We start from the raw sequence: 19,991 nt of genomic DNA, 5'->3' as shown, positions 1-19,991 counted from the left end.
TGGGTTCAGTGAGATGCAAAAGGATTTGGGAGCTCTGAAGAGACAGGACTGATGAGACTTGGGGAGTGCCAGGATGTGGGGGATGAGCTGCAGAGTTAGGAGTCCAGATTCCCCCCAGTCCCGCCTAGTCAAGATAAACCTAAGAGATGGGAATCAAAGTACAACCAAAGATTTGGACAGTTCCGGGGAGGGAAGTGGTGTCCACTCAGAGAGCACAGCTGTAGAAGCAGGTTCCCTGTGGAGAGCTCTTTGAGGAGATGAGTGACAGGAATGGAGGCTACTCTGTTCCCTTCCTCTTGAGTACCTAGCAGAATAGCCCATGAGGAGCCCTGGGGATACCAAGCCTACACTTGACTAAGGCTCTCACGCCAGAAATTCACAGAGGAATATCCACAATGTAGGACATTGTCTCTTTGCATCAAAAGTAAGCCCTGTTTCTCTAAGCTGAATTGGGACACTCTAGGACAATTTACTTTTAAAAAGTAAAGTTTACGGAAAAGGTTACACTTGTTGGTTGTAGAGAGAAATGGATGTAAAGTGGTGCTTGGGTGCATATAGTCAAGAAATAGGAGAAATGGACAGCATTTGAAATTCCCTCCAGGCATCAGCTGGGGAAGGAAGGCCAGTGTCTGAGGTTGGTGCCAGAAGGATTTCCTGCCCTGACTCACTTTCCTTCCCCGCAGCACCGGTTTCTGTTCCCCTTCTTTGACTCAGCCTATCAGGGCTTCGCATCTGGAAACCTGGAGAGAGATGCCTGGGCCATTCGCTATTTTGTGTCTGAAGGCTTCGAGTTCTTCTGTGCCCAGTCCTTCTCCAAGAACTTCGGGCTCTACAGTGAGTGCTCTCCTGAGGAGTTACAGCCCCACCTCCTCGCATCACTCCCTGCTTCAGCAGCCACAGCTGATTCTGGTCCCTCTCTTTAGATGAGAGAGTCGGGAATCTGACTGTGGTTGGAAAAGAACCTGAGAGCATCCTGCAAGTCCTTTCCCAGATGGAGAAGATCGTGCGGATTACTTGGTCCAATCCCCCCGCCCAGGGAGCACGAATTGTGGCCAGCACCCTCTCTAACCCTGAGCTCTTTGAGGAATGGTAAGGGGCTCCCAGTCTGGTGGGCCGGGGGGTGGGGAGTGCAGAACAGTAATTGTCCCAGTACATTTAACTGGGTCTCTTCCTTTCATTTTGGCAGAAGCAGGATAAAATTACTTTAACTTCTTTGACTCTCAGATATTTGTAAAACAGGGGCTGATATCTACCTCACATGTGCATAACACAACACCTGGAAGACAGGAGGGGGCACTCGATGAATGGTAGTTTTCCCCAATTTCCCCCCCACCCAGTCTTCCTCCCCATGAAGTTGGAAAACCCAAGAAGGTATTCCCAGCAAAATAGAATATCGAACGTCTAGGCAGTTTAACAGTTTGGGAGCTCTTGGTTTTTATCTGTAATTTACATACACTTTATCTTATTTTAGAACAGTAATTTTTATATAGTAGCTAAATCTGCAATCTTTATTTAGTAAGTCCTGATGAAACATATTACCCTATTAATATCTATAGCAGCACCTCAGTGAAGCCTGAGTTGAAATGTGAGTGTATTCTAGCCAGTATACCCAAGACTAGCACTAGACTCACTAGTAAATGCAGTCCTTTCCTTCTGCCCCCTAAGTCTCTCTCTCTGGTATGTTAATCCACCCATCCAGACATCCACATGCCATAATAGGCAGGTTATGATCCCATTGTCAGCTGTCGTTTAAATTAGAGTTTTTAAACCTGTGTGTTTTCGGGTACCATCTTTCCTGTCTGGATTGGTATTTATGTCGCTGTCCATGCTTCAGGACAGGTAATGTGAAGACAATGGCTGACCGGATTCTGTCCATGAGATCTGAACTCAGGGCACGACTAGAAGCCCTCAAAACCCCTGGGACCTGGAACCACATCACTGATCAAATTGGCATGTTCAGCTTCACTGGGTTGAACCGTAAGTGGCCCCCACCACCTCCAGCCCATGCGTGCATGTAGACACACAACATTCCTTTCAGTCGCTTGCCTTGAGCTGAGCTCACCTTCACAGCCTTTGCCTAATTGGGCAGCCATTGCTTTGGACCAGGACAAGTTAGGTTTTCTTAGGGTGTCCCACCATCTCATAAACTGGGTCTCAGAAGAGTATTGTGGTCTGCCCTGCTGACCCACAGCCAAGATATTTCCGTGTTTGTGGGCTGGGAAGTGGCTCAGAGCCAGCTGGGAGGTAACAGGATTGGTAGCTGGGAGCCGTAATTTATGAAAGGTTCTTATAAATGCTCAGGTACATTTTGGGTTTGCCTTAATCCTGAATATAATGATTATTCAGGGAACTGATTTCTTAACAGGTCTTTCCTATTTCTAGGTATTATCCTCAAAAAGAGATTACAAAGTTATCTCTGCATTTCATAAACAAGAACCTAGATTGGGCTGGGCACAGTGGCTCACACCTGTAATCCCAACACTTTGGGAGGCCGAGGTGGGCAGATCACGAGATCAGGAGATCAAGACCATCCTGGCTAACATGGTGAAACCCCGTCTCTACTAAAAATACAAAAAAATTAGCCGGGCGTGGTGGCAGGCGCCTGTAGTCCCAGCTACTCGGGAGACTGAGGCAGGAGAATCACTTGAATCCAGGAGGCAGAGCTTGCAGTGAGTCGAGACCGCACCACTGCACTCCAGCCTGGGCGACAGAGCGAGACTCCATCTCAAAAAAAAAAGAAAAGAACCTAGATTGGTGGTTGGAATTAAAAGCTGATTGAAAATCTAGTAGGTGGTCATGCATGGTCTTTGTCAGTTGTCAGTAGGGCACATCTGCCATCTGCAGTCCCATCTGATGACAGAAGAGTCATTTCTTCTTTTTTTTTTTGAGATGGAGTCTTGCTCTGTTGCCCAGGCTGGAGTGCAGTGGTGTGATCTCGACTCACTGCAACCTCCGCCTCCCGGCTTCAGGTGATTCTCCTGCCTCAGCCTCCCGAGTAGCTGAGATTACAGGCGTCATTTCTTTAGTAATTCCCACAGTGCAGATGTGGCGACTCACCTGTGTGTCCCAGTGACTCTAGAGAGGGATGTGTGGCTGGCTTGGTTTGTAGGCAGAACGGCAGAGGCCGTGGGGAGGTATTTAACTGGGGCCATCACAGTGCCAGTGTGAAGTGGGCTCAGAAAAATCCAAAGGAAATAAATATAAATGGCAGTTAATAGAGCTTGTATTGTGGACCCCTCAAAATACTTTGGGGTAAAATGAAGCTACCTAAGAAAGTAAAGAAATAGCTCAGTTAGCTGTAGATGTCCTCTTGACTGAGGAACAGAGAATTAGTTCACTCACAATTATAAAAATATTACATGTAACAGAAATATTAATAGTCTTTAGTAGTAATAGTCTAAAAGCTCACAATATGGGAATGTCTCCCTGTAAAATATCCATATCTTCCCATTATCCACAGGAGGAAATTAGTTTTATTAATATCATGAATTGGAAAAATGATGAGAATAGAACTGTGCTTATAACACAAAAGTTATATTTTTAGCGCTTGGCATCATTTGCCCTTATTAAAAACAGGGGTTTTGTTTTCCTCCCAACTTTTTTTTTCTTTTTGAGACAGAGTCTTGCTCTGTTGCTCAGGCTGGAGTGCAGTGGCACAATCTTGGCTCACTGCAACCTCCACCTCCTGGATTCAAGCGATTCTCCTGCCTCAGCCTCTCAAGTAGCTGGGACTACAGGCATGAGCCACCACACCCAGCTAATTTTTGTATTTTTAGTAGAGACAGGGTTTCACCATGTTGACCAGGCTGGTCTCAAACTCCTGACCTTAAGTGATCTACCTGCCTTGGCCTCCCAAAGTGCTGGGATTACAGGCGTGAGCCACTGTGCCTGGCCTTTTGTTTGTTTGTTTGTTTCAGACAGGGTCTCGCTCTGTCACCCAGGGTGGAGTACAGCGGTGCAATCTCGGGCCACTGCAACTTCTGCCCCCTGGGCTCAGGTGATCATTCCACCTCAGTGTCCGAGTGGCTGGGACCACAGGCGTGAACCACCATGCCTGGCTAATTTTTTGTAGAAACGGGGTTTCACCATATTGCTCAGGCTGGTCTCAAACTCCTGAGCTCAAGTGATCTGCCCGCCTCGGTCTCCCAAGGTGCTGGGATTATAGGCATGAGCCACTGCACCTGGCCAGAAAAGTTTTAAACATACAGAAAAGTTGGAGGAATTGTACAGTGAACCCCTATATATCCGCCACCTAGTTTCTACAATTCTCACATTACAATACTTCCTTTGTTATCTTTTTTCTGTCAGAATGGGGCTTTTAACCTGGAATCCCTGGATGTACATTTAGGAGAACTGTGAAGCCCCTGAAATGATGTTTAAAAAATTGTATATGTGTATTTTGGCCCTGCTCTAGGGAAAGAGTCCATAACTTTTACTAGCTTTTCAAACTGTGACACTTCCCTTCTCTGAAAAAGTAGAAAGGGCTCATTTTTACTAAAACAAAACCAAAAGCCAGGGTAGGAGTCGTTTAATCACTGCCTCAGGGCACAGGCTTTTAGAAAGAGTGGCACACCCAGGGCTGTGTTGGCTTGAGGCTCTATCCCCTTGGGTGACCAATTCACACAGGTAAACCTCTTCTTAAGCTTGCTTTCTTTGTTCACTGGTTTGGAGGGGTCAAGGGAAAACTTACCCTTTGCCCTCTGAAAGTTTGCTGGAAATCAGCTGACAAGAGGCAGATTAATAGGAGAAAAGGCATACAAATTTATTTATTTATTTTTGAGTCAGAGTCTCACTCTGTTGCCCAGGCTGGAGTGCGGTGGCACAATCATGGCTTACTGTAGCCTCAACCTCCCAGGCCCAAGCAATCCACCCACCTCAGCCTTCGTAGTACCTGGGACCACAGGCGTGTGCCACCATGCCTGGCTAATTTTTAAGATTTTTTTGTAGAGACAGGGTCTCCTTATGATGCCCAGGCTGGTCTTCAACTCCTGGGCTCAAGCAATCCTCCCTCCTCGGCCTCCCAAAGTACTTGGATTACAGGCATGAGCCACTGTGCCTGGCCAGCATGCAAATTTATTAACTTGCACAGGTGTCTTACAAAATAGAACTCAAATAAATGGCCAGATGATTGATGCTTTTATACCATCTTGGGGTTATAGAAAGAATGGGAGCTTGGAGCTTGCCAGAACAGATTATGGCAGGCAGAGAAGAGAAGGCCTGGTTAGCAAAGGTGGTCTTGTTATATTATGTAGATAAGACAGGTAGCAGCCCTCGGAGAAAATAGCGGTAAAGGTCTATTTCTTTTAGACCTTTAAAGGCATCACACTCTCAGTTAATCTCCCCTAGATCTGGACAAGGGAGGGCCTCAGAGAAAGCCTAGCTGCAGCCATGCAGATTTTCTCTACAGATACAGATCTCTCCCACAAAAGACAGCTTTGCAGGGCTACTTCTGTATGTAGGCCCTCTCAACAGCCATCTCAAAATATGTCAAAGTATATTTTGGGGTGAACTATTTTGGTTTCCTTCAAGGAGCACTGAGTCCAGGGTCCAGATTTTTCACTTCCGTAGAGAGGCAGTGTAGCATCACGGGGGCAGTGTACAGCCCAGACTTGAAATCCTGCCTGAAAATCCCACATCCACCATTGACCAGCTGTGCAACCTCGGAAGGCCATTTAATGTCTTTATGGCCTATCTGTAAAATGGGCATGATAAAGTTATTATCAGGATGAACTAAGATGCAGTGCTTAGAACACTGCCTGGCACATAGTGTTCACTCCTCTGATTATGATGATTCATTATTATTCCATTTCCTCAGGTTGGTGGTATCTTAAAGGTACTAATTACTTAAGCAATAATTCACTAAAATTCTTTTTTTTTTTGAGACAGAGTCTCACTCTGTCACCCAGGCTGGAGTGCAGTGGTGTGATCTCGGCTCACTGCAACTTCCTCCTCTTGGGTTTCAAGCAATTCTCCTGCCTCAGCCTCCTGAGTAGCTGGGACCATAGGCACATGCCACCACGCCTGGCTAATTTTTGTATTTTTAGTAGAGACTGGGTCTCAGCATGTTGGCCAGGCTGGTCTCGAACTTCTGACCTCAGGTAATCCACCAGCCTCAGCCTCCTGAAGTGCTGGGATCACAGGCGTGAACCACTGTGCCCAGCCAAATTCACTAAAATTCTATCAATGGATTTGCCAAATAGCAAAACTGCTTTAGAGACTGCTGTATAAAGGAAGTACAGGTAGTCTCTTCTTACCCATATGTGATGCATTTCTGATAACATGGAAAAACTACTGCATCTGAGAGAAAGCTGAGAAATGAACAGAAGTCTGATGGTGCCAGGTCAGAGAGGTCTGTGTCATTTCTCAGCTCATTGGTTAATTCACACAGGATTGATCAGGTACCTCATGCATGGGGCCTTACCCAATGTATTGTAAAAATGAAATGTCAAAGGGAGGCTGCCGCGGGTACTCAATGCAAGTCCAGGTTAGGGAAGAACTAAAGGAAGCACTTCATAGCCAGCATTTCATATCGCTGTCCCTCTGATGGTTGTTTTTAGGTGATAGGGGTGTCCCGGTGGATATAATGTATAAGGCTTGGTTGGAAGGCAATCTCAGATTAAAATTCCCATCAGTAGTAGCCATATTGAATTTTCTGGGGATTCAAAGGTGAACTAGTAAGAGTACTTTCCAGAATCTAGTGAGTATATTTTTCTGTTTGTCAGTTGGACAAAATAGCGCCTTTTGTTTTGCTTCTCTCTGTTAAGGGGAAAGAAGTAAAGCTGTAATTGTCATATAATTGCTGAGCCTCCACTCCTTTAAGGATCCCCTCTGCTCTGATTATGTCTTCTTTTGGTTTTCAACAGCCAAGCAGGTTGAGTATCTGGTCAATGAAAAGCACATCTACCTGCTGCCAAGTGGTCGAATCAACGTGAGTGGCTTAACCACCAAAAATCTAGATTACGTGGCCACCTCCATCCATGAAGCAGTCACCAAAATCCAGTGAAGAAACGCCACCCGTCCAGTACCACCAAAGTAGTTCTCTGTCATGTGTGTTCCCTGCCTGCACAAACCTACATGTACATACCATGGATTAGAGACACTTGCAGGACTGAAAGGCTGCTCTGGTGAGGCAGCCTCTGTTTAAACCGGCCCCACATGAAGAGAACATCCCTTGAGACGAATTTGGAGACTGGGATTAGAGCCTTTGGAGGTCAAAGCAAATTAAGATTTTTATTTAAGAATAAAAGAGTACTTTGATCATGAGACATAGGTATCTTGTCCCTCTCACTAAAAAGGAGTGTTGTGTGTGGCGGCCACGTGCTTCTAGGTGGTGTTTGACTCTGTACAAATTCTAGTCCCAAAGATCAAGTTGTCTGAAGGAGCCAAAGTGTGAATGTGGGTGTCAGCTGTGGCATTAAACTCATCATCTCAACCCAGAGTGTCTGGTCTCCCTGCTCTTTCTGCATGGTTGTGTCCCTAGTCCTAAGCTTTGGTTCTTTAGGGTGACTGTGCTAAGAAGGATATTTAATCATGACATGCACGGACACATACATATTTAACTGAAACAGAAGTTTTACCAAACAGTATTTACTCGTGATGTGCGTAGTGCATTCTGATATTTTTGAGCCATTCTATTGTGTTCTACTTCACCTAAAAAAATAAAATAAAAATGTTGATCAAGACATGGAGTTGATTTTATGACCACTAATGGGTTGTGACCCACAGTTTAAAATGAATGCTTTAGAGGGTTTTACTAGTGGCTAAAGGAAAAACTACAATGTGTTCTTACAGTATAGCTTCCTTCAGTGAACTCACCATATAACTCCCTGGTGATTTTGCGGGCTTGTCATTTGGAGGCCAGCTGTCTTATGTTACTTAAGAAACTGGACTTCTTGGACTGTGAGAGGAGATGACATCACTCAGGTTGATTATAGAATATCAGCCCGTTCCCTGCTGTCAGAGTCCCTCCTGGTTTATTGAAACAGAACCACAAAAACATAGATCACAATTTCCAGAGTCCAAGGGCCGCTCCAAATGGCCATTTTGTAGAATTTGGTGGGGTTTGATGTTACTTAACACAAGAGGTCTATTATTTGGAGTTTTTAAATATTTAAAGTTAATTCTTGTGATTTTAATAGGATCTGCCACTTTCTAGGACTCATTTGGGTTGTTAGAAAATCCTGCAGTCCTGAGGGATGACTGGGGCCTCAGAAGTCATCAAGTCCTGCCTCTCCGCCAGTGAAATAGTCTCTCCATATTGTCTCTGACTCATCCATTTCAACTGGTGGGGTGGTGGTGGTGATGGATTCTTTAAATACCTGGTGAGGCATCCCCTTCTGCTGGTGGAGCCTCTTAATTAAAAAAAAGAGGCTCATTTACCTTTTGCTCACGGTAAAAGTTCATCTACCTTGAACCAGAATTTGATCTTTGTTCCACTCCCCTGCCCCTCCTTTCCTTCCTTTAAACCACAGATAGTAAATCTACTGGCACTTCTAATCTACCACCTTTCAAATATTGGAAAGTAGCAGTTGTCATTCCTTGTTTACACTTTTCCACGTGAACTGCCTCTCCCCCACCACTTTTGTTTCTGCACAGGATGTGGTTTCCAGATCCTTCCCTGTCTGGCTGGAGCCCCAGGAGTCCTTCAGAGGACACTTACTCTGCCAGTGTGTGGTTGGGCTGGTGGAAGTTCATGAGTGAATGTGATTAGATGCCCTCCCACCCATCTCTTCACAGCTTTCTGAACATATCAGTCTTTGTTCTCCTCCCAATGTAAAGATGCTTGTTGTTAGTAAGGGAAGGCAGCCAGCAGAGAAGTCGAATGATTCTACCTTCTGTCAATCTGCCATTCTCTCCAAATGCTTTCAACCACTCATTCTCCATGGGGACGATACTGCCTCCATGGGGACGAAAATTGGCTCTCTGGGGCAAAAAAAAAAAAGCCTGAAATACTAAAATGTTGCCTTCCAAAGTGCAATCCTACCTGACCATCTTATTAGTATTTAATTTCTCTTGTTAGGGAAAATTAAAATTTTCTCTTTAGGGGGCTGCCAAAACCATTAAAGATAAACACATCTTTAAATCTAAGTGACAGTACCAAAGTGCTCAAATGTTTTTAGCACTTGAAAAAAGCCCATCTCAATGGGAATCTGGCCTTCTTCTATTCCGACAGATATGTTGGTTGGTGTGGTTCCCACTGCGTTCACCTGAAAAAGGGCTGTGAGTTTGGGAAGCCGGCAGGACTCCTCAGGCCTCTGACATGCCAGTGAACTTTAGAGGTGGGATTGTTTCACCAATTTTGCTCACTCAAGAGCAGGGCACTCCAACCTCCAGGCTCTGCCAGTTCCCAGGTGTGTAACCGTGAGCAAGAAGACAGTAACCTTGCAGACAGTAACCCCTCCTCCACAGGGTGGTTGAGAAAGAAATGAGCTAGTGGGTACTTAGCAGAATACTTGGAACATAAAGCCCTTGGCAAAATAGTTGTTTCCGTTATTTATTATCACCGTTAGTGAAATGAATAGCCTCTACTGAGGTTCCTGAGAAGAATCTTAAGAGGTTTTGGCATAGGCCCCTGATCCTCCTGTTTGCTTTGAGAAATGAGTAGTAGGTGTCAGATTTCAGCCTTCCTTCCACACAGGTATTATATGCCCAAACACATCTTCCCACCTGCCTGGCTGTTCCCTCCCTCCAGCATCGGCTTAAAACTGACCAACAGGCCTGGCCCATTCTTGTGTTCCGTTCCCTAGCCTTTGGTTGCAAACTGCCAGAGTCATGCCACTTGGACTCCTTTCTGAAGGTTCTGCAGAAGCGAGCTAGTGTGACCAACATTCTGTCTCGGGCTTGTCTGGGTTTAGCCCCCAAGACCTTGAATTTGGACGGCACCCAGCACAGCACCTCACCCATCACATGGGTTCAGCAAATGCCAGCCCTTCTCACTGTCGTCTTAGTTCCTTCCTTGTCTTTATGCATACTGGCTTCTCATTTGGGTTTTACTTCTCATTTCTGGCATTCACTCCTGCAAAATCTTACCATCTGGCCTCCCAAAGTAGTGTGCCAAGGCTTCCCCGTGACCTCACCGCAGCCTCACACCTGGCCCGGAGCGGCATGCCTCTTCAGGCAGGTGGTGCACAGGTGAGATCATCACACGTGGGCATCACTCAACCTGCATCTCAAATGAAGCCACGTCAGAAGATTCCAGGGGCAAGGAAAACAGCCACATTCCAGGAAAGGCATTTTCATTTTATTTAAAAATTATTTACAATTTATTGAGCCTTCATAAATGCTTTATTTTAAAATCTTTTTTTTAAACTTTTTTTTTAACCTGAAGAAAATCTTTGTGGGGTGGGGGTATATAGGGAGGGGAGCGGTGACAGGCTCCATAGGGATTTTGCAAAGGGATGGGTGTAATGCAACAGCAGTGGCTTGAGCCTGGTGGCCTCGGGTGATGAAGACCAGCCAGGCAGGCACCCCTGGGGCCAGTGGTCAGCTGGGCAGGAAGCCTGCATGATGGTAGTTCTTGTTCAAAACTCACCATTTATTGGTTTGGGTCTAAGTACCCAACATTGAGGGCTGACACTTCGCCTGTTCCTACCAGGCAAGAGCAGGTGTTGGGACTGGATGACTGTGAAGTTATCTACGAGAAGTCATGCACTGCTGAGCCTCAGGCCAGGCCAGGCGAGGGGTGTGGTGAAGTCAATAATCATTGCTGGAAAAGGCATCTCTAGCTCCAAAGTCTTTACTTCCACACGCTGTGGCCCTCCTGTCTGCAACACCTGCTCTGGGTTGTTGGGGAAGAGGGGACAAAGTTATGTGGGGGTGTTGGTTGTACAATACTCTAGGGTGTGCCAAGAATTTCTGAGGACTTCCACTTCTTGGTGGGTGCCAGCCTTCCCCATCAATTGATGGACATTTGAAAAGACCACTTATGATTAAAAACCTGTCTCGAACTGCCCAGTATCCACTTCACTCTGCATTGCAGAAACGCTGGGCTGAAAGTTCCACTATTTAAAATAGTAGTGTTTTTTTTTTTGTTTGTCTGTTTGTTTTAACTCTTTGTAGGTCTGAGACCTTTGAGAACCTTATGAAAGCTTTAATGCTCTGGAAAAAACATACAAGAATAAATACATTAAATACTGACAGTTTTAGGGGTTTCATAGACCCTCTGAAGTCCAACTATGGACCCCCTGGGGTGATGGACCCCAAGTTAAGAACCCCTGAGTTAACAGTTCCAGTGGGTAAGCATTTTCTTTTGAGATGCAGATAACCCAGAGGAATGATCAGTCTCCCTCCTCCCTGTGAATGACTGAATGGGTGTGGGGAGGTGGGAGGGAGGGTTTTGGAGGAAGGGGAGGGAAGCTGGATGGTATACTACGGGGAAAGGTTTGGGAATGGTTTGGAGATTTAGCAGACAGCACTCGATCAATGAGTTCAGTGAGTACCTGACTGAGAACATCTAAAGAGTAGGAGACAGATCAGAAAGGGAGATAGTTATTCTGAAGACAAATTTCACTTACTTCCAAGTTTTCCCTAAGGCTGGCTGTGGTTGCTTTTCTTTTCTTTTCTCTTTCTTTCTTTCTTTCTTTCTTTTTTTTTTTTTTTTTGCGGGGGGAGACAGAGTCTCGCTCTGTTGCCTAGGATGAAGTGCAGTGGTGTGATCTCAGCTCACTGCAACCTCTGCCTCCCAGGTTCAAGCGATTCTCCTGCCTCAGCCTCCCGAGTAGCTGGGACTACACGCCCAGGAGAGATGGGGTTTCACCATGTTGGCCAGGCTGGTCTCAAACTCCTGACTTCAAGTGATCCACCCGCCTCGGTCTTCCAAACTGTTGGGATTACAGGTGTGAGCCACCGCGCCCGGCTTTGTGGTTGCTTTTCAGAACTGTTTTATTCTTGGAAGCAGGTATGCGCGGTCACTCTGCCATCTGGTGGTTACGCTTGGAATTGCACCTGCCCCAACTTCAGGAGAAAAACCAGAGATCCAGTAAGTTCTTGGAATAAAGTACACTCAGCTGATCTGCTAGGGTGTAGTAAGGGGGTGGGAAAAGGACAAATGCATGAAAAAGAAGAATGATTCTTCAACATTCCTGTGTAACTCTCACTGAAGTCCCATGAGATTATGTATCTTTCTTGGCTGACCTGGGCACTCTTTGGTTTATCATGGCTAAACTTGCTTTCAGCACTTACAGTTTTTCCATGTAAGTTTTGTTTGTTTTTTGCTTTGATTTGCACTTAAGACCTGAAGTTCCATCTCTGGCTCCCAGTTGGGTCTCTCTGCTCCCTGTTCCTTCTCTTCCAGAGCAGAATTATTGATCGATTGAAGACTGCTGATTGGGAGCCAAAACAGATGTGTCCCTGGTAAAAACAGTGACTTGAGGTTCCATCTCACATTCTTTCCATTCCAGCTGAGACATACTGCCCCAGGCTGCTGGAACCCTTATCTAACAGGAAACCAGTCACTAACAGTTTTCTGTGCTGTAATGTCAATCACGCGCCAACATGGCTGAGTCCCACTTCTTTAAAGCTCTGGGGGAAATTCTTGGTCCATCCCCTGAACTAATCTTCAGACCTCCTACTCCAGCCTCCCATGTGCCTGTCTGCCAATGGCACCTTCTGAGCCAAGCTATGCATGAAATGTGTTAGAAAGTTAACATTTTGTTGTGGGGGAAAGAATGGCAAGTTCCAAGACGATAGGTCTCCTATGGCATCAGGGGACCCAAAGAACAAAGAAGAGCATCAGGGGTCCCAGAGTGGCATTGTCAGCTTGCAGTCAGACATCTCTTTTCCAGTCCCAGACTATGCTGTGGAAAAGACCATCTCTAGCATGTTCTATCAGAGGCACCTCCTTCTGTTATGGCCATGTCAAGGTTCTGAGTCGAACTGGAGGTAACGAGGGAAAATCTGCCAAACTGACAGCTAGGGGTGAAGAGACGGAAGGGAAGGCAGAACATTCTGTCACCTGTGGGAGGCCTTGGGGGAAGCAGATGATGGGAGGGTGGATTCTCCCCCACAGCTCTGGAATTTCACACACCCAGTGAATGCTGGCTTTGCCCTGTCATGTGATCAGAGGTGTTAAATTGGAGTTGTCCTCAGAGGTTCTCTCTCCTTCTGGTGACCTCTTCCTTTTTTGGCCACCTGAAAAAAACAGGTTGCAAGTATCAGCCTGTAACACTGGAGGAACATTCATAATTGCTTGGCAGTCTGAGTTCTTTTCAAAACAGAAGCAGAAATGGAGACAAAGCCCTTGACAGCTTGGTTAGAACTAACCGGCATTGTATGCTGGTGCTGATATTGGCATATTTACATCTTGAAAGATTAGGACGTACTTTCCACATAAGATGCCATCTCTGAAAAGTCACAAACCCAGGCTGGTGCCTGGAATTGAGACTTCCTGGAGGGGACTGAGTAAAGCCCATGTAACACCTCAGGCCCATGCCTCCTGCGCCCCTTGGGGGCCAGCCCCTCTGACTGCCAGACACCCTCAGAGAGGACCAATCTCATAGACTTTGATGTCCCATGAATCAGGGTTGGTGGCTGTAGCTGCAAGCCATTTCCAGGGACCTGCGTTCTCTAGCTCTGAAGCAACCTCCCTTCTGCAGTGGGGCAGGTGGGCATAATTACATAGTTGTCCTCAAGGTTGAGAGAGCAATCTGTTCCCAGGTCTGTTTTTAGGAAGGAATATCTTCACCTTGTTCTCTCCACCATTGACTTCCATCTGTGGAGGAGATTGCTCTCTTTCTATTGAGTCTCCTGGACACCAATTCTTTAAAGGACTAGACAGAAAATATTAGAGGCCTGTGGGCCATATGGTCTCTGTCACAATTACTCGACTCTGACATTGTTGCCATAGATAACAAATGGATCTGTCTGTGATCCAATAAGTCCTTACTTACAAAAACAAGTAAAGGAGGGAGGTCAGAATTGACCTGTGGGCATGGTGTGCAGACTTCTGTCCTAGAGGACAAACAACTGAATGGGACAGATCCCAAAACTATCAAGGGTGCAGTGCTGGCCCAACCCCTTCTGCGGATTTCCACAATTGTACCTCATTAGGGTTTCTAAGCGGAGTCCATGGCTCCTCCCCCAAGAGGAAGATGCTAACATGCTTTTCCTACTAACCATCAGCAGGGTGGCTCTCATTTGGGTGAAGAACTAGCTACTCACTCAAGGTTCTCAGCAGCTTCTTGCCCACGTTTTCCTCAAAATCGCTACTGCAGGGGCTGGTCTCTGTATCCAGGTTGATGTTACAACATTCACTATCTGATGCTGAGAAAGGAAAGGAGAGAACTCAAGTTGTCTCAACCTACACACTCAGGCATCAAGAGAGGGTGATTCTGAGTGATGACATCCCTCAGCAAGTGAAGTTTAAGACGTGAGCCAAGGTGAGGGTGGTGTAACAAGGCAGGGACGCCCAGGAAAGTACAGGGTGTCATTAGTTAGCAAGAGGCATTTTAGTGCCACAAAAGGAACAAAAAGATGGAGAACAGGAGCCAGAATCCAACGATCCATGCAAAGTCAGAAATCATTCCCTCTTCTCAAACACTGTTTGGCAAGAGAGAGGGTTTAGAGAACAATGTGTTCTCCACCCAGTCTACTTGCCAGACTAAAAGCACACGTGAGGATAGGTGGAGGTCTCCTTGGTCTATTTGCACAAACCCTGGAAAGCCACAGGGTTCAACAACAATGCCCCTGTCTTCTCCCACAGGACTCAATGGGAATTCAAAGAGTTACAGAATCTGAGAGCCCAGAAGGGGCCAAGCCTTACCACCAATGCAAATAAAAACCTAAGGCAGAGCGGTGTGTTGGAAATGGCACTGCACTGAAGCCATGAGGCTGAGCCTGCTTCTGATGCAGTTTTTGGACTTGAGCAAGTTATTTCCCTTCTCTAGGCCTCCAGGGTCCTCAAATGTCACAGGACGAGGGTGGACTAGATGATCTCCAAGACCACTCCATCGCCTTCATTCTTATTCCTTTGTTACATTTTCTTGCTATGTGCTTTAGCTACTAGATTTGGTGTTGGGGGCAGAAAAAGAACATCAGTTCTAAATTCAGGTCCTGGAACAGTGACTATGTATGTCCCAGATTTTCTGGGTCAGCCACAAGTTCGAACATATTGTCTTGTTGACTTTAAATTTTTTTTTTTTTTTTTTTTGAGATGGAGTCTCACTCTGTCACCCAGGCTAGAGTGCAATGGCGCCATCTCGGCTCACTGCAACCTCAGCTTCCCAGGTTCAAGCGATTCTCCTGCCTCAGCCTTCCGAGTAGCTGGGATTACAGGCACCCATCACCACGCCCGGCTAATTTTTGTTTTTTTAAGTAGAGACAGGATTTCACCATGTTGGTCAGACTGGTCTCGAACCCCTGACCTTAGGTGATCCGCCTGCCTGGGCCTCCCAAAGTGCTGGGATTACAGGCATGAGCCACCGTGCCCGGCCAACTTTAAAAATCTTGGAGCACTTTTTCAGGTTGTTGTTCTGGACTTGAGAGGTCTTATACTATGGACTGAAGTAGGTCTGACAGGTCGGGTGGGGGAACTGCTGGCTTGGGTGCAGGCATAGGGGGCTACTGAAAGCTTGGGGAAGTACATCTTAGTGAGGCAAACACAGAAGCTTCTCAAGACTGCTGGGACCCTGGGAGCTCAGAGCAACACCACTGTCAAGGCAGAAGTGTTCAGTGTTTCAGAGAGAGGTGATATGGTCTTAGACCTCAGGAAAAGTCTTATAGGATACACCTTTGGTCAAAGCCACAGCTAGTTAGAATGATGGCTGACATCAGTTTCCTAATCTGTAAGGTAGGCCTAATAATAGCTATGTAACATTTATAAAGCATGGTACTGAACACTGTAATATGCCTTTTATGTATGTTATCTCATTTATACTCAAAGCTACTTTATAAGATAGCTGTCATAATTTATACCTATTAACATAAGGATACTTATCCATTCAGATAAAAAAAACCGAGTCTTAGGTTCAATAACTTGCCTAAAATTGCATAACTCCTAAATGAAGGAGCCAGGGTCTGAATCCAGGCAGAAACCCAACTCCTAATACTGCCCTACACAGTTTTCCTAGGAGAATGAATCAGACAGGGCCTGATGCATGGTAGATGCTCAGTAAATGTTTCCTTTCCCTGGCTGTGTAAGGAGGTCGGAGGTTTAACGCACGGGCTGCGGTCCCAGGGCTCCCCTCAGCCAGCTTTCCCTGGGCCATCCCAGTGCCCAAAGGCAATGATCCCCCTTGCTGCACTGGGCCCAGCTGGCCTCCCTGACCTGCTCTCGTGGGAACGGCTGCAGGAGACAGCGTGAGCTGCTGTGTGCTGTGCTCCTCGAAGTCAGTCATTTCTTCCTGGGTGAAGGCCAGCTCCTCCATCCTCAGGTACACTACCTCGCTGGGGCTTCTCAGCCCATCTGAGCGGCTGCCTGGGGAGGACAGTGAGTGCATCACCTCTCTGCTTTGGAGAAGACCCAGGGCTCAGGTGGTGTGAGCCGTGGGAAGGGCTAGAAGAGGAAGGCAGGGTCGTCCTCACCCCACACCAGCCCAGCCTGCCCGTCTGCCCAGCTGACTTACACGGCAGGCTGTTCCTGTTGTTGAGGAGCGTGATGGCGGGGTCATCCTTAGGGGTCTGGGGTGTGCCCCGGGTTGTGGGGGCCTTAGTGGAGTCCCCGTCTGTGAAGGCCTCCATGTCAGGGGACTGAGGTGAGCTGTCCATGTGGCAGGCAGTGAGTGCGTTCTGATATTGCTGCCGTGTGATCTGGAAGGAAGAGGGCAGGAGCTTAGGAGCAGCTAGGCAGAGACCACCCGGATGCAGCCAGCCTTCCCAGGCTCGGGGGCAGCCTCGCTGGGGTGCTTGGAACCCTCGGCCTCTGAGGCCTGAGATCCACGAATGGGGGCCTTACCCACGCTGTAGCAGTCCAGCAGGGACAGTGAGGCGGCCCTTTGCTGGTCTGCCACCAGCTCCCACTGTTCATTTTTATTGGCACCTGGAAGAGCCAAACCTTCTGAGACCCTGGAGAGGATGGAGGGCATCTTCTGAGAGCAGGGTGGTTGCCCATGGAGAAGTTTAAAACACCCATTTATACTATTGCCAAAGGCCCAAAGGGTCAGTCGGGGGTGACTTGGTGAGAATAAGGTAGGACTCCAGCAGGGAAGCTCTCATGCCCTAGGTCTCAGTGTTGGGAAGCTGGAGGCTAAGGCCTGAGAGAACACGGGCATTTCTGATTTGGACTAAGCCCATCCCTGGATGTAGGGTCATGCTCCTATGCTGGCTGGGACCACAGCAGGGAGGTTTCCCAGCTGTCTCCTCAAATCACAGGAGTCAGACTTGTGACTTTCCTGATGTGTCAAACATCACCCACAACTGAAGGCATCCGGAGGGTCAGGCTGCAGCCAGACCAGACAGGAGTCTCCACGATTCCAGGCAGGAAAAATATGGATCAAATATCTCTTCTAAAAGGCAGGAGGGTGTCTCTGTCACCCCTGTTCTCTGGGTGTACATAACAGACTGGCACTGTGAATCCTTGCTAGCAGTGAAAACAGACTAGGTTGTGTGCCACCCAGTACAGGAATGTGAAACCACTCATCAGCGGCTGGCACTGGGGGAAGAAGGGAAATGGTACATGGCATAATATCCTTCCCAATCATACCATCTCCTAAAGCGTTTTCATCCCTCCTTCACTGCATTAGTGCTAGTGAACGGACAAAACCACAAATTCTGCTCATTTTGCCTTCTCTTTCCTTTGGGGCAGAATTGGTATTACACGTTGAAACAGAAAATATTTCTGCTGGAAATAGGAGAGGGGATGGTTAAGGCTTACATGTTGGGAAAGAGAGTAGGCTTGAAGTTGTCTTTGTATCCGGCAAGGTCTCAACAGTGGCTCCTTGTCAACTACTGACAAGACGCATTATTTTACTGGACACGATCAATCCTTTAACAAACTTCAGGATATTTTGCAAGAGAACCAAGCAAATTCTAAGCACAACCAATCGAATCACAAAACACCAGTTAAGAATACGTGCCTTTTTGCAGAGCATATGGGACACATACATGCAGAGATTCCAGGCTTCTAGTTATACTACTGCCCATTTGAGTGGGCAAATAGAGTTTTCTCTTGATGGTTTAAATCAGTGATTCTCAAACCTCAGCATCAGAATTATCTGAAGGACTTGTTAAAACAAGATTTTTGGGTTTAACTCTCAGAGTTTCTAATTTACTAGGTCTGGGGTGGAGACTGAGAATTTGCATTTTTAGCAAGTTCCTGTGTTCCTGGTGCTGCTAGTCTGGAGATCACACTTTGAGAACTGCTGACTTAAGACCTAGTTAAAATTAGTTACAGGTACTACTCAGGTTTTGGTTTTTTTCTTCTAAAGGATTTTACAGGACAAAGCAGCAAAGTGTTAACAACTGGCTTTGATATTTTTCAGGTCAAAATGGTATGGAACCACAGGTCTCCACTTAGCATTTATCCAAAGTCTTCAATCGATTCAATGTTCTTGTTGAAAACACCTGACTTTTGCAATTCCCTCTGTTGGGAAGTGAGAAGTCAGGTTCCAAAATTTCCCCCAAAGATGAGGAAATTGGCTCTAACACCAAAGGACGGGAAAATTCCCTAAATGACACTTGGTAAGCCCAGTAAAGCAGTTGATCTTACTCTATTTGGGTTCTTTAGTTATTTAGATTTGGCTTCTAGTTTAGTCAAAGGCCAAATGTCCCTTCACCTAAGAAATATGGCAGGAAACACAGTGCCAAGAACTGAAGTTCAAGTCCCAATTTTGGCACTTTCAAGCTGGGAGACCTTGGCCAAATACATATACATTTTTAATCAGCCAATGGGCAAATGAATACACTGGCCACATTGTTAACCTCTCTGATCTTATAAAAGAGGCCCAGAGATAATGAGATAACATGAGTGAATCCATTATACAAAACTGTTAGGAATGGTTGTTTAAAACATGCCCACATGCATGTCTCACCATTTGACTTTATAATGGGCATACATTTCAAAGACAGCTGTCAAGCTTACCATCTCATTATGTCTAAATTGCTGATGCCACACACAGGGTGGAGGTGGGGGAAGGAGCAGTGTCCCCTCTGCCCCCAAAGTCAGTGTGACTGGAGATTCTGTGAAAGCAAGACTAGGTCTTGGAAAAATAAAGCCTTAATCAAGAAAATAAAGCAAAAGGGAAAGTAGGGGAAGGAAGGCAATTCCAAGTATGGACAGTGGAGAAGCGGGACAGAAGGAAAGGGACAGTGAGTGAAGAAAGGAGAGGAGGAAGAGAGAAGGAAGGGGCTGTTTCAGTAGGCTTTGAAATGGATTTCCTGGCTCAGGGCCCCTATAAGTTGGTAGACTGGCTGCGTCCCCCAAGCTGGAAGTCTCTTGGGAATGACTACTGTTGCAAAATGCTCTATATTATTTAACTAATTTATTTTTGGAAAAGTTCTGCCCAGATTTTATCTTCAGTGAGTTGTACCACCCTTTTTTTAAATTTTTTTTTTTTTTTTTTTTTTTTTTTTTTGAGATGGAGTCTCGCTCTGTCTTGCCCAGGCTGGAGTGCAGTGGTGCAACCTTTGCCTCCCAGATTCAAGCAATTCTGTTGTTTCAGGCTCCTGAGTAGATGGGACTATAGGTGCACACCACGACGCCCAGCTTATTTTTTTGTATTTTTAATAGATATGGGGTTTCACCATATTGGTCAGGCTGATTTTGAACTACCGACCTCAGGTGACATCACCCTCCTCAGCCTCCCAAAGTGCTGGGATTACAGGCGTTAGCCACTGCGCCCGGCCTCTTTTTGTTTTTAAAAAACAATGATAAGCCCCTCTTGTTACCTGGAATCAAGGATCCAGGAACTCTAACCCTCTTTTTAAGCATTGTCAGGGAGGAAAGGATGGGAAGAAACTATTTTTGGTAACAATACTGAGTGAATGGGACACACTTCCTCGTAAGGTACCGAGTTCCTCATCATTGGAGGCATTCACACAGATGTTAAACCACCACTTGT

General features: G+C 46.3%; 2 protein-coding genes across 7 annotated transcripts in view; one reads left to right on the top strand and one right to left on the bottom strand.

Annotated features, from left to right (window-relative positions):
* Positions 1–7,682, top strand: part of GOT1 (glutamic-oxaloacetic transaminase 1) — a 33,871-nt gene extending 26,189 nt beyond the window's left edge. Inside the window, 4 exon segments of the mRNA NM_001098541.2 lie at positions 684–834; positions 924–1,089; positions 1,835–1,977; positions 6,864–7,682. Of these exon segments, the coding sequence (NP_001092011.1) occupies positions 684–834; positions 924–1,089; positions 1,835–1,977; positions 6,864–7,003 (600 nt within the window). The 3' untranslated portion in view covers positions 7,004–7,682.
* A 2,536-nt stretch (positions 7,683–10,218) lies between these two features.
* The window catches only part of CNNM1 (cyclin and CBS domain divalent metal cation transport mediator 1), a 69,222-nt gene continuing 59,449 nt past the window's right edge, over positions 10,219–19,991 (bottom strand). For 2 of the 6 annotated variants that reach the window (XM_016919080.4, XM_003312725.6), the window contains 4 exons: positions 16,560–16,743; positions 16,262–16,411; positions 14,158–14,259; positions 10,219–13,128 (listed from right to left, as the gene is read on the bottom strand). In XM_016919080.4, coding sequence (XP_016774569.1) covers positions 13,049–13,128; positions 14,158–14,259; positions 16,262–16,411; positions 16,560–16,743 — 516 coding nt within the window. In that variant the 3' untranslated portion in view covers positions 10,219–13,048. The remainder of the gene's footprint in view (positions 13,129–14,157; positions 14,260–16,261; positions 16,412–16,559; positions 16,744–19,991) is intronic. The other 4 variants (XM_016919081.4, XM_016919082.4, XR_010147001.1 and 1 more) reach the window with 3 other exon arrangements.

The sequence above is a fragment of the Pan troglodytes genome, chromosome 8 (assembly GCF_028858775.2).
Source record: "Pan troglodytes isolate AG18354 chromosome 8, NHGRI_mPanTro3-v2.0_pri, whole genome shotgun sequence".
In the NCBI taxonomy this organism is placed as follows: Eukaryota; Metazoa; Chordata; class Mammalia; order Primates; family Hominidae; genus Pan; species Pan troglodytes.
This window is presented reverse-complemented; position numbering and strand designations above follow the sequence as displayed.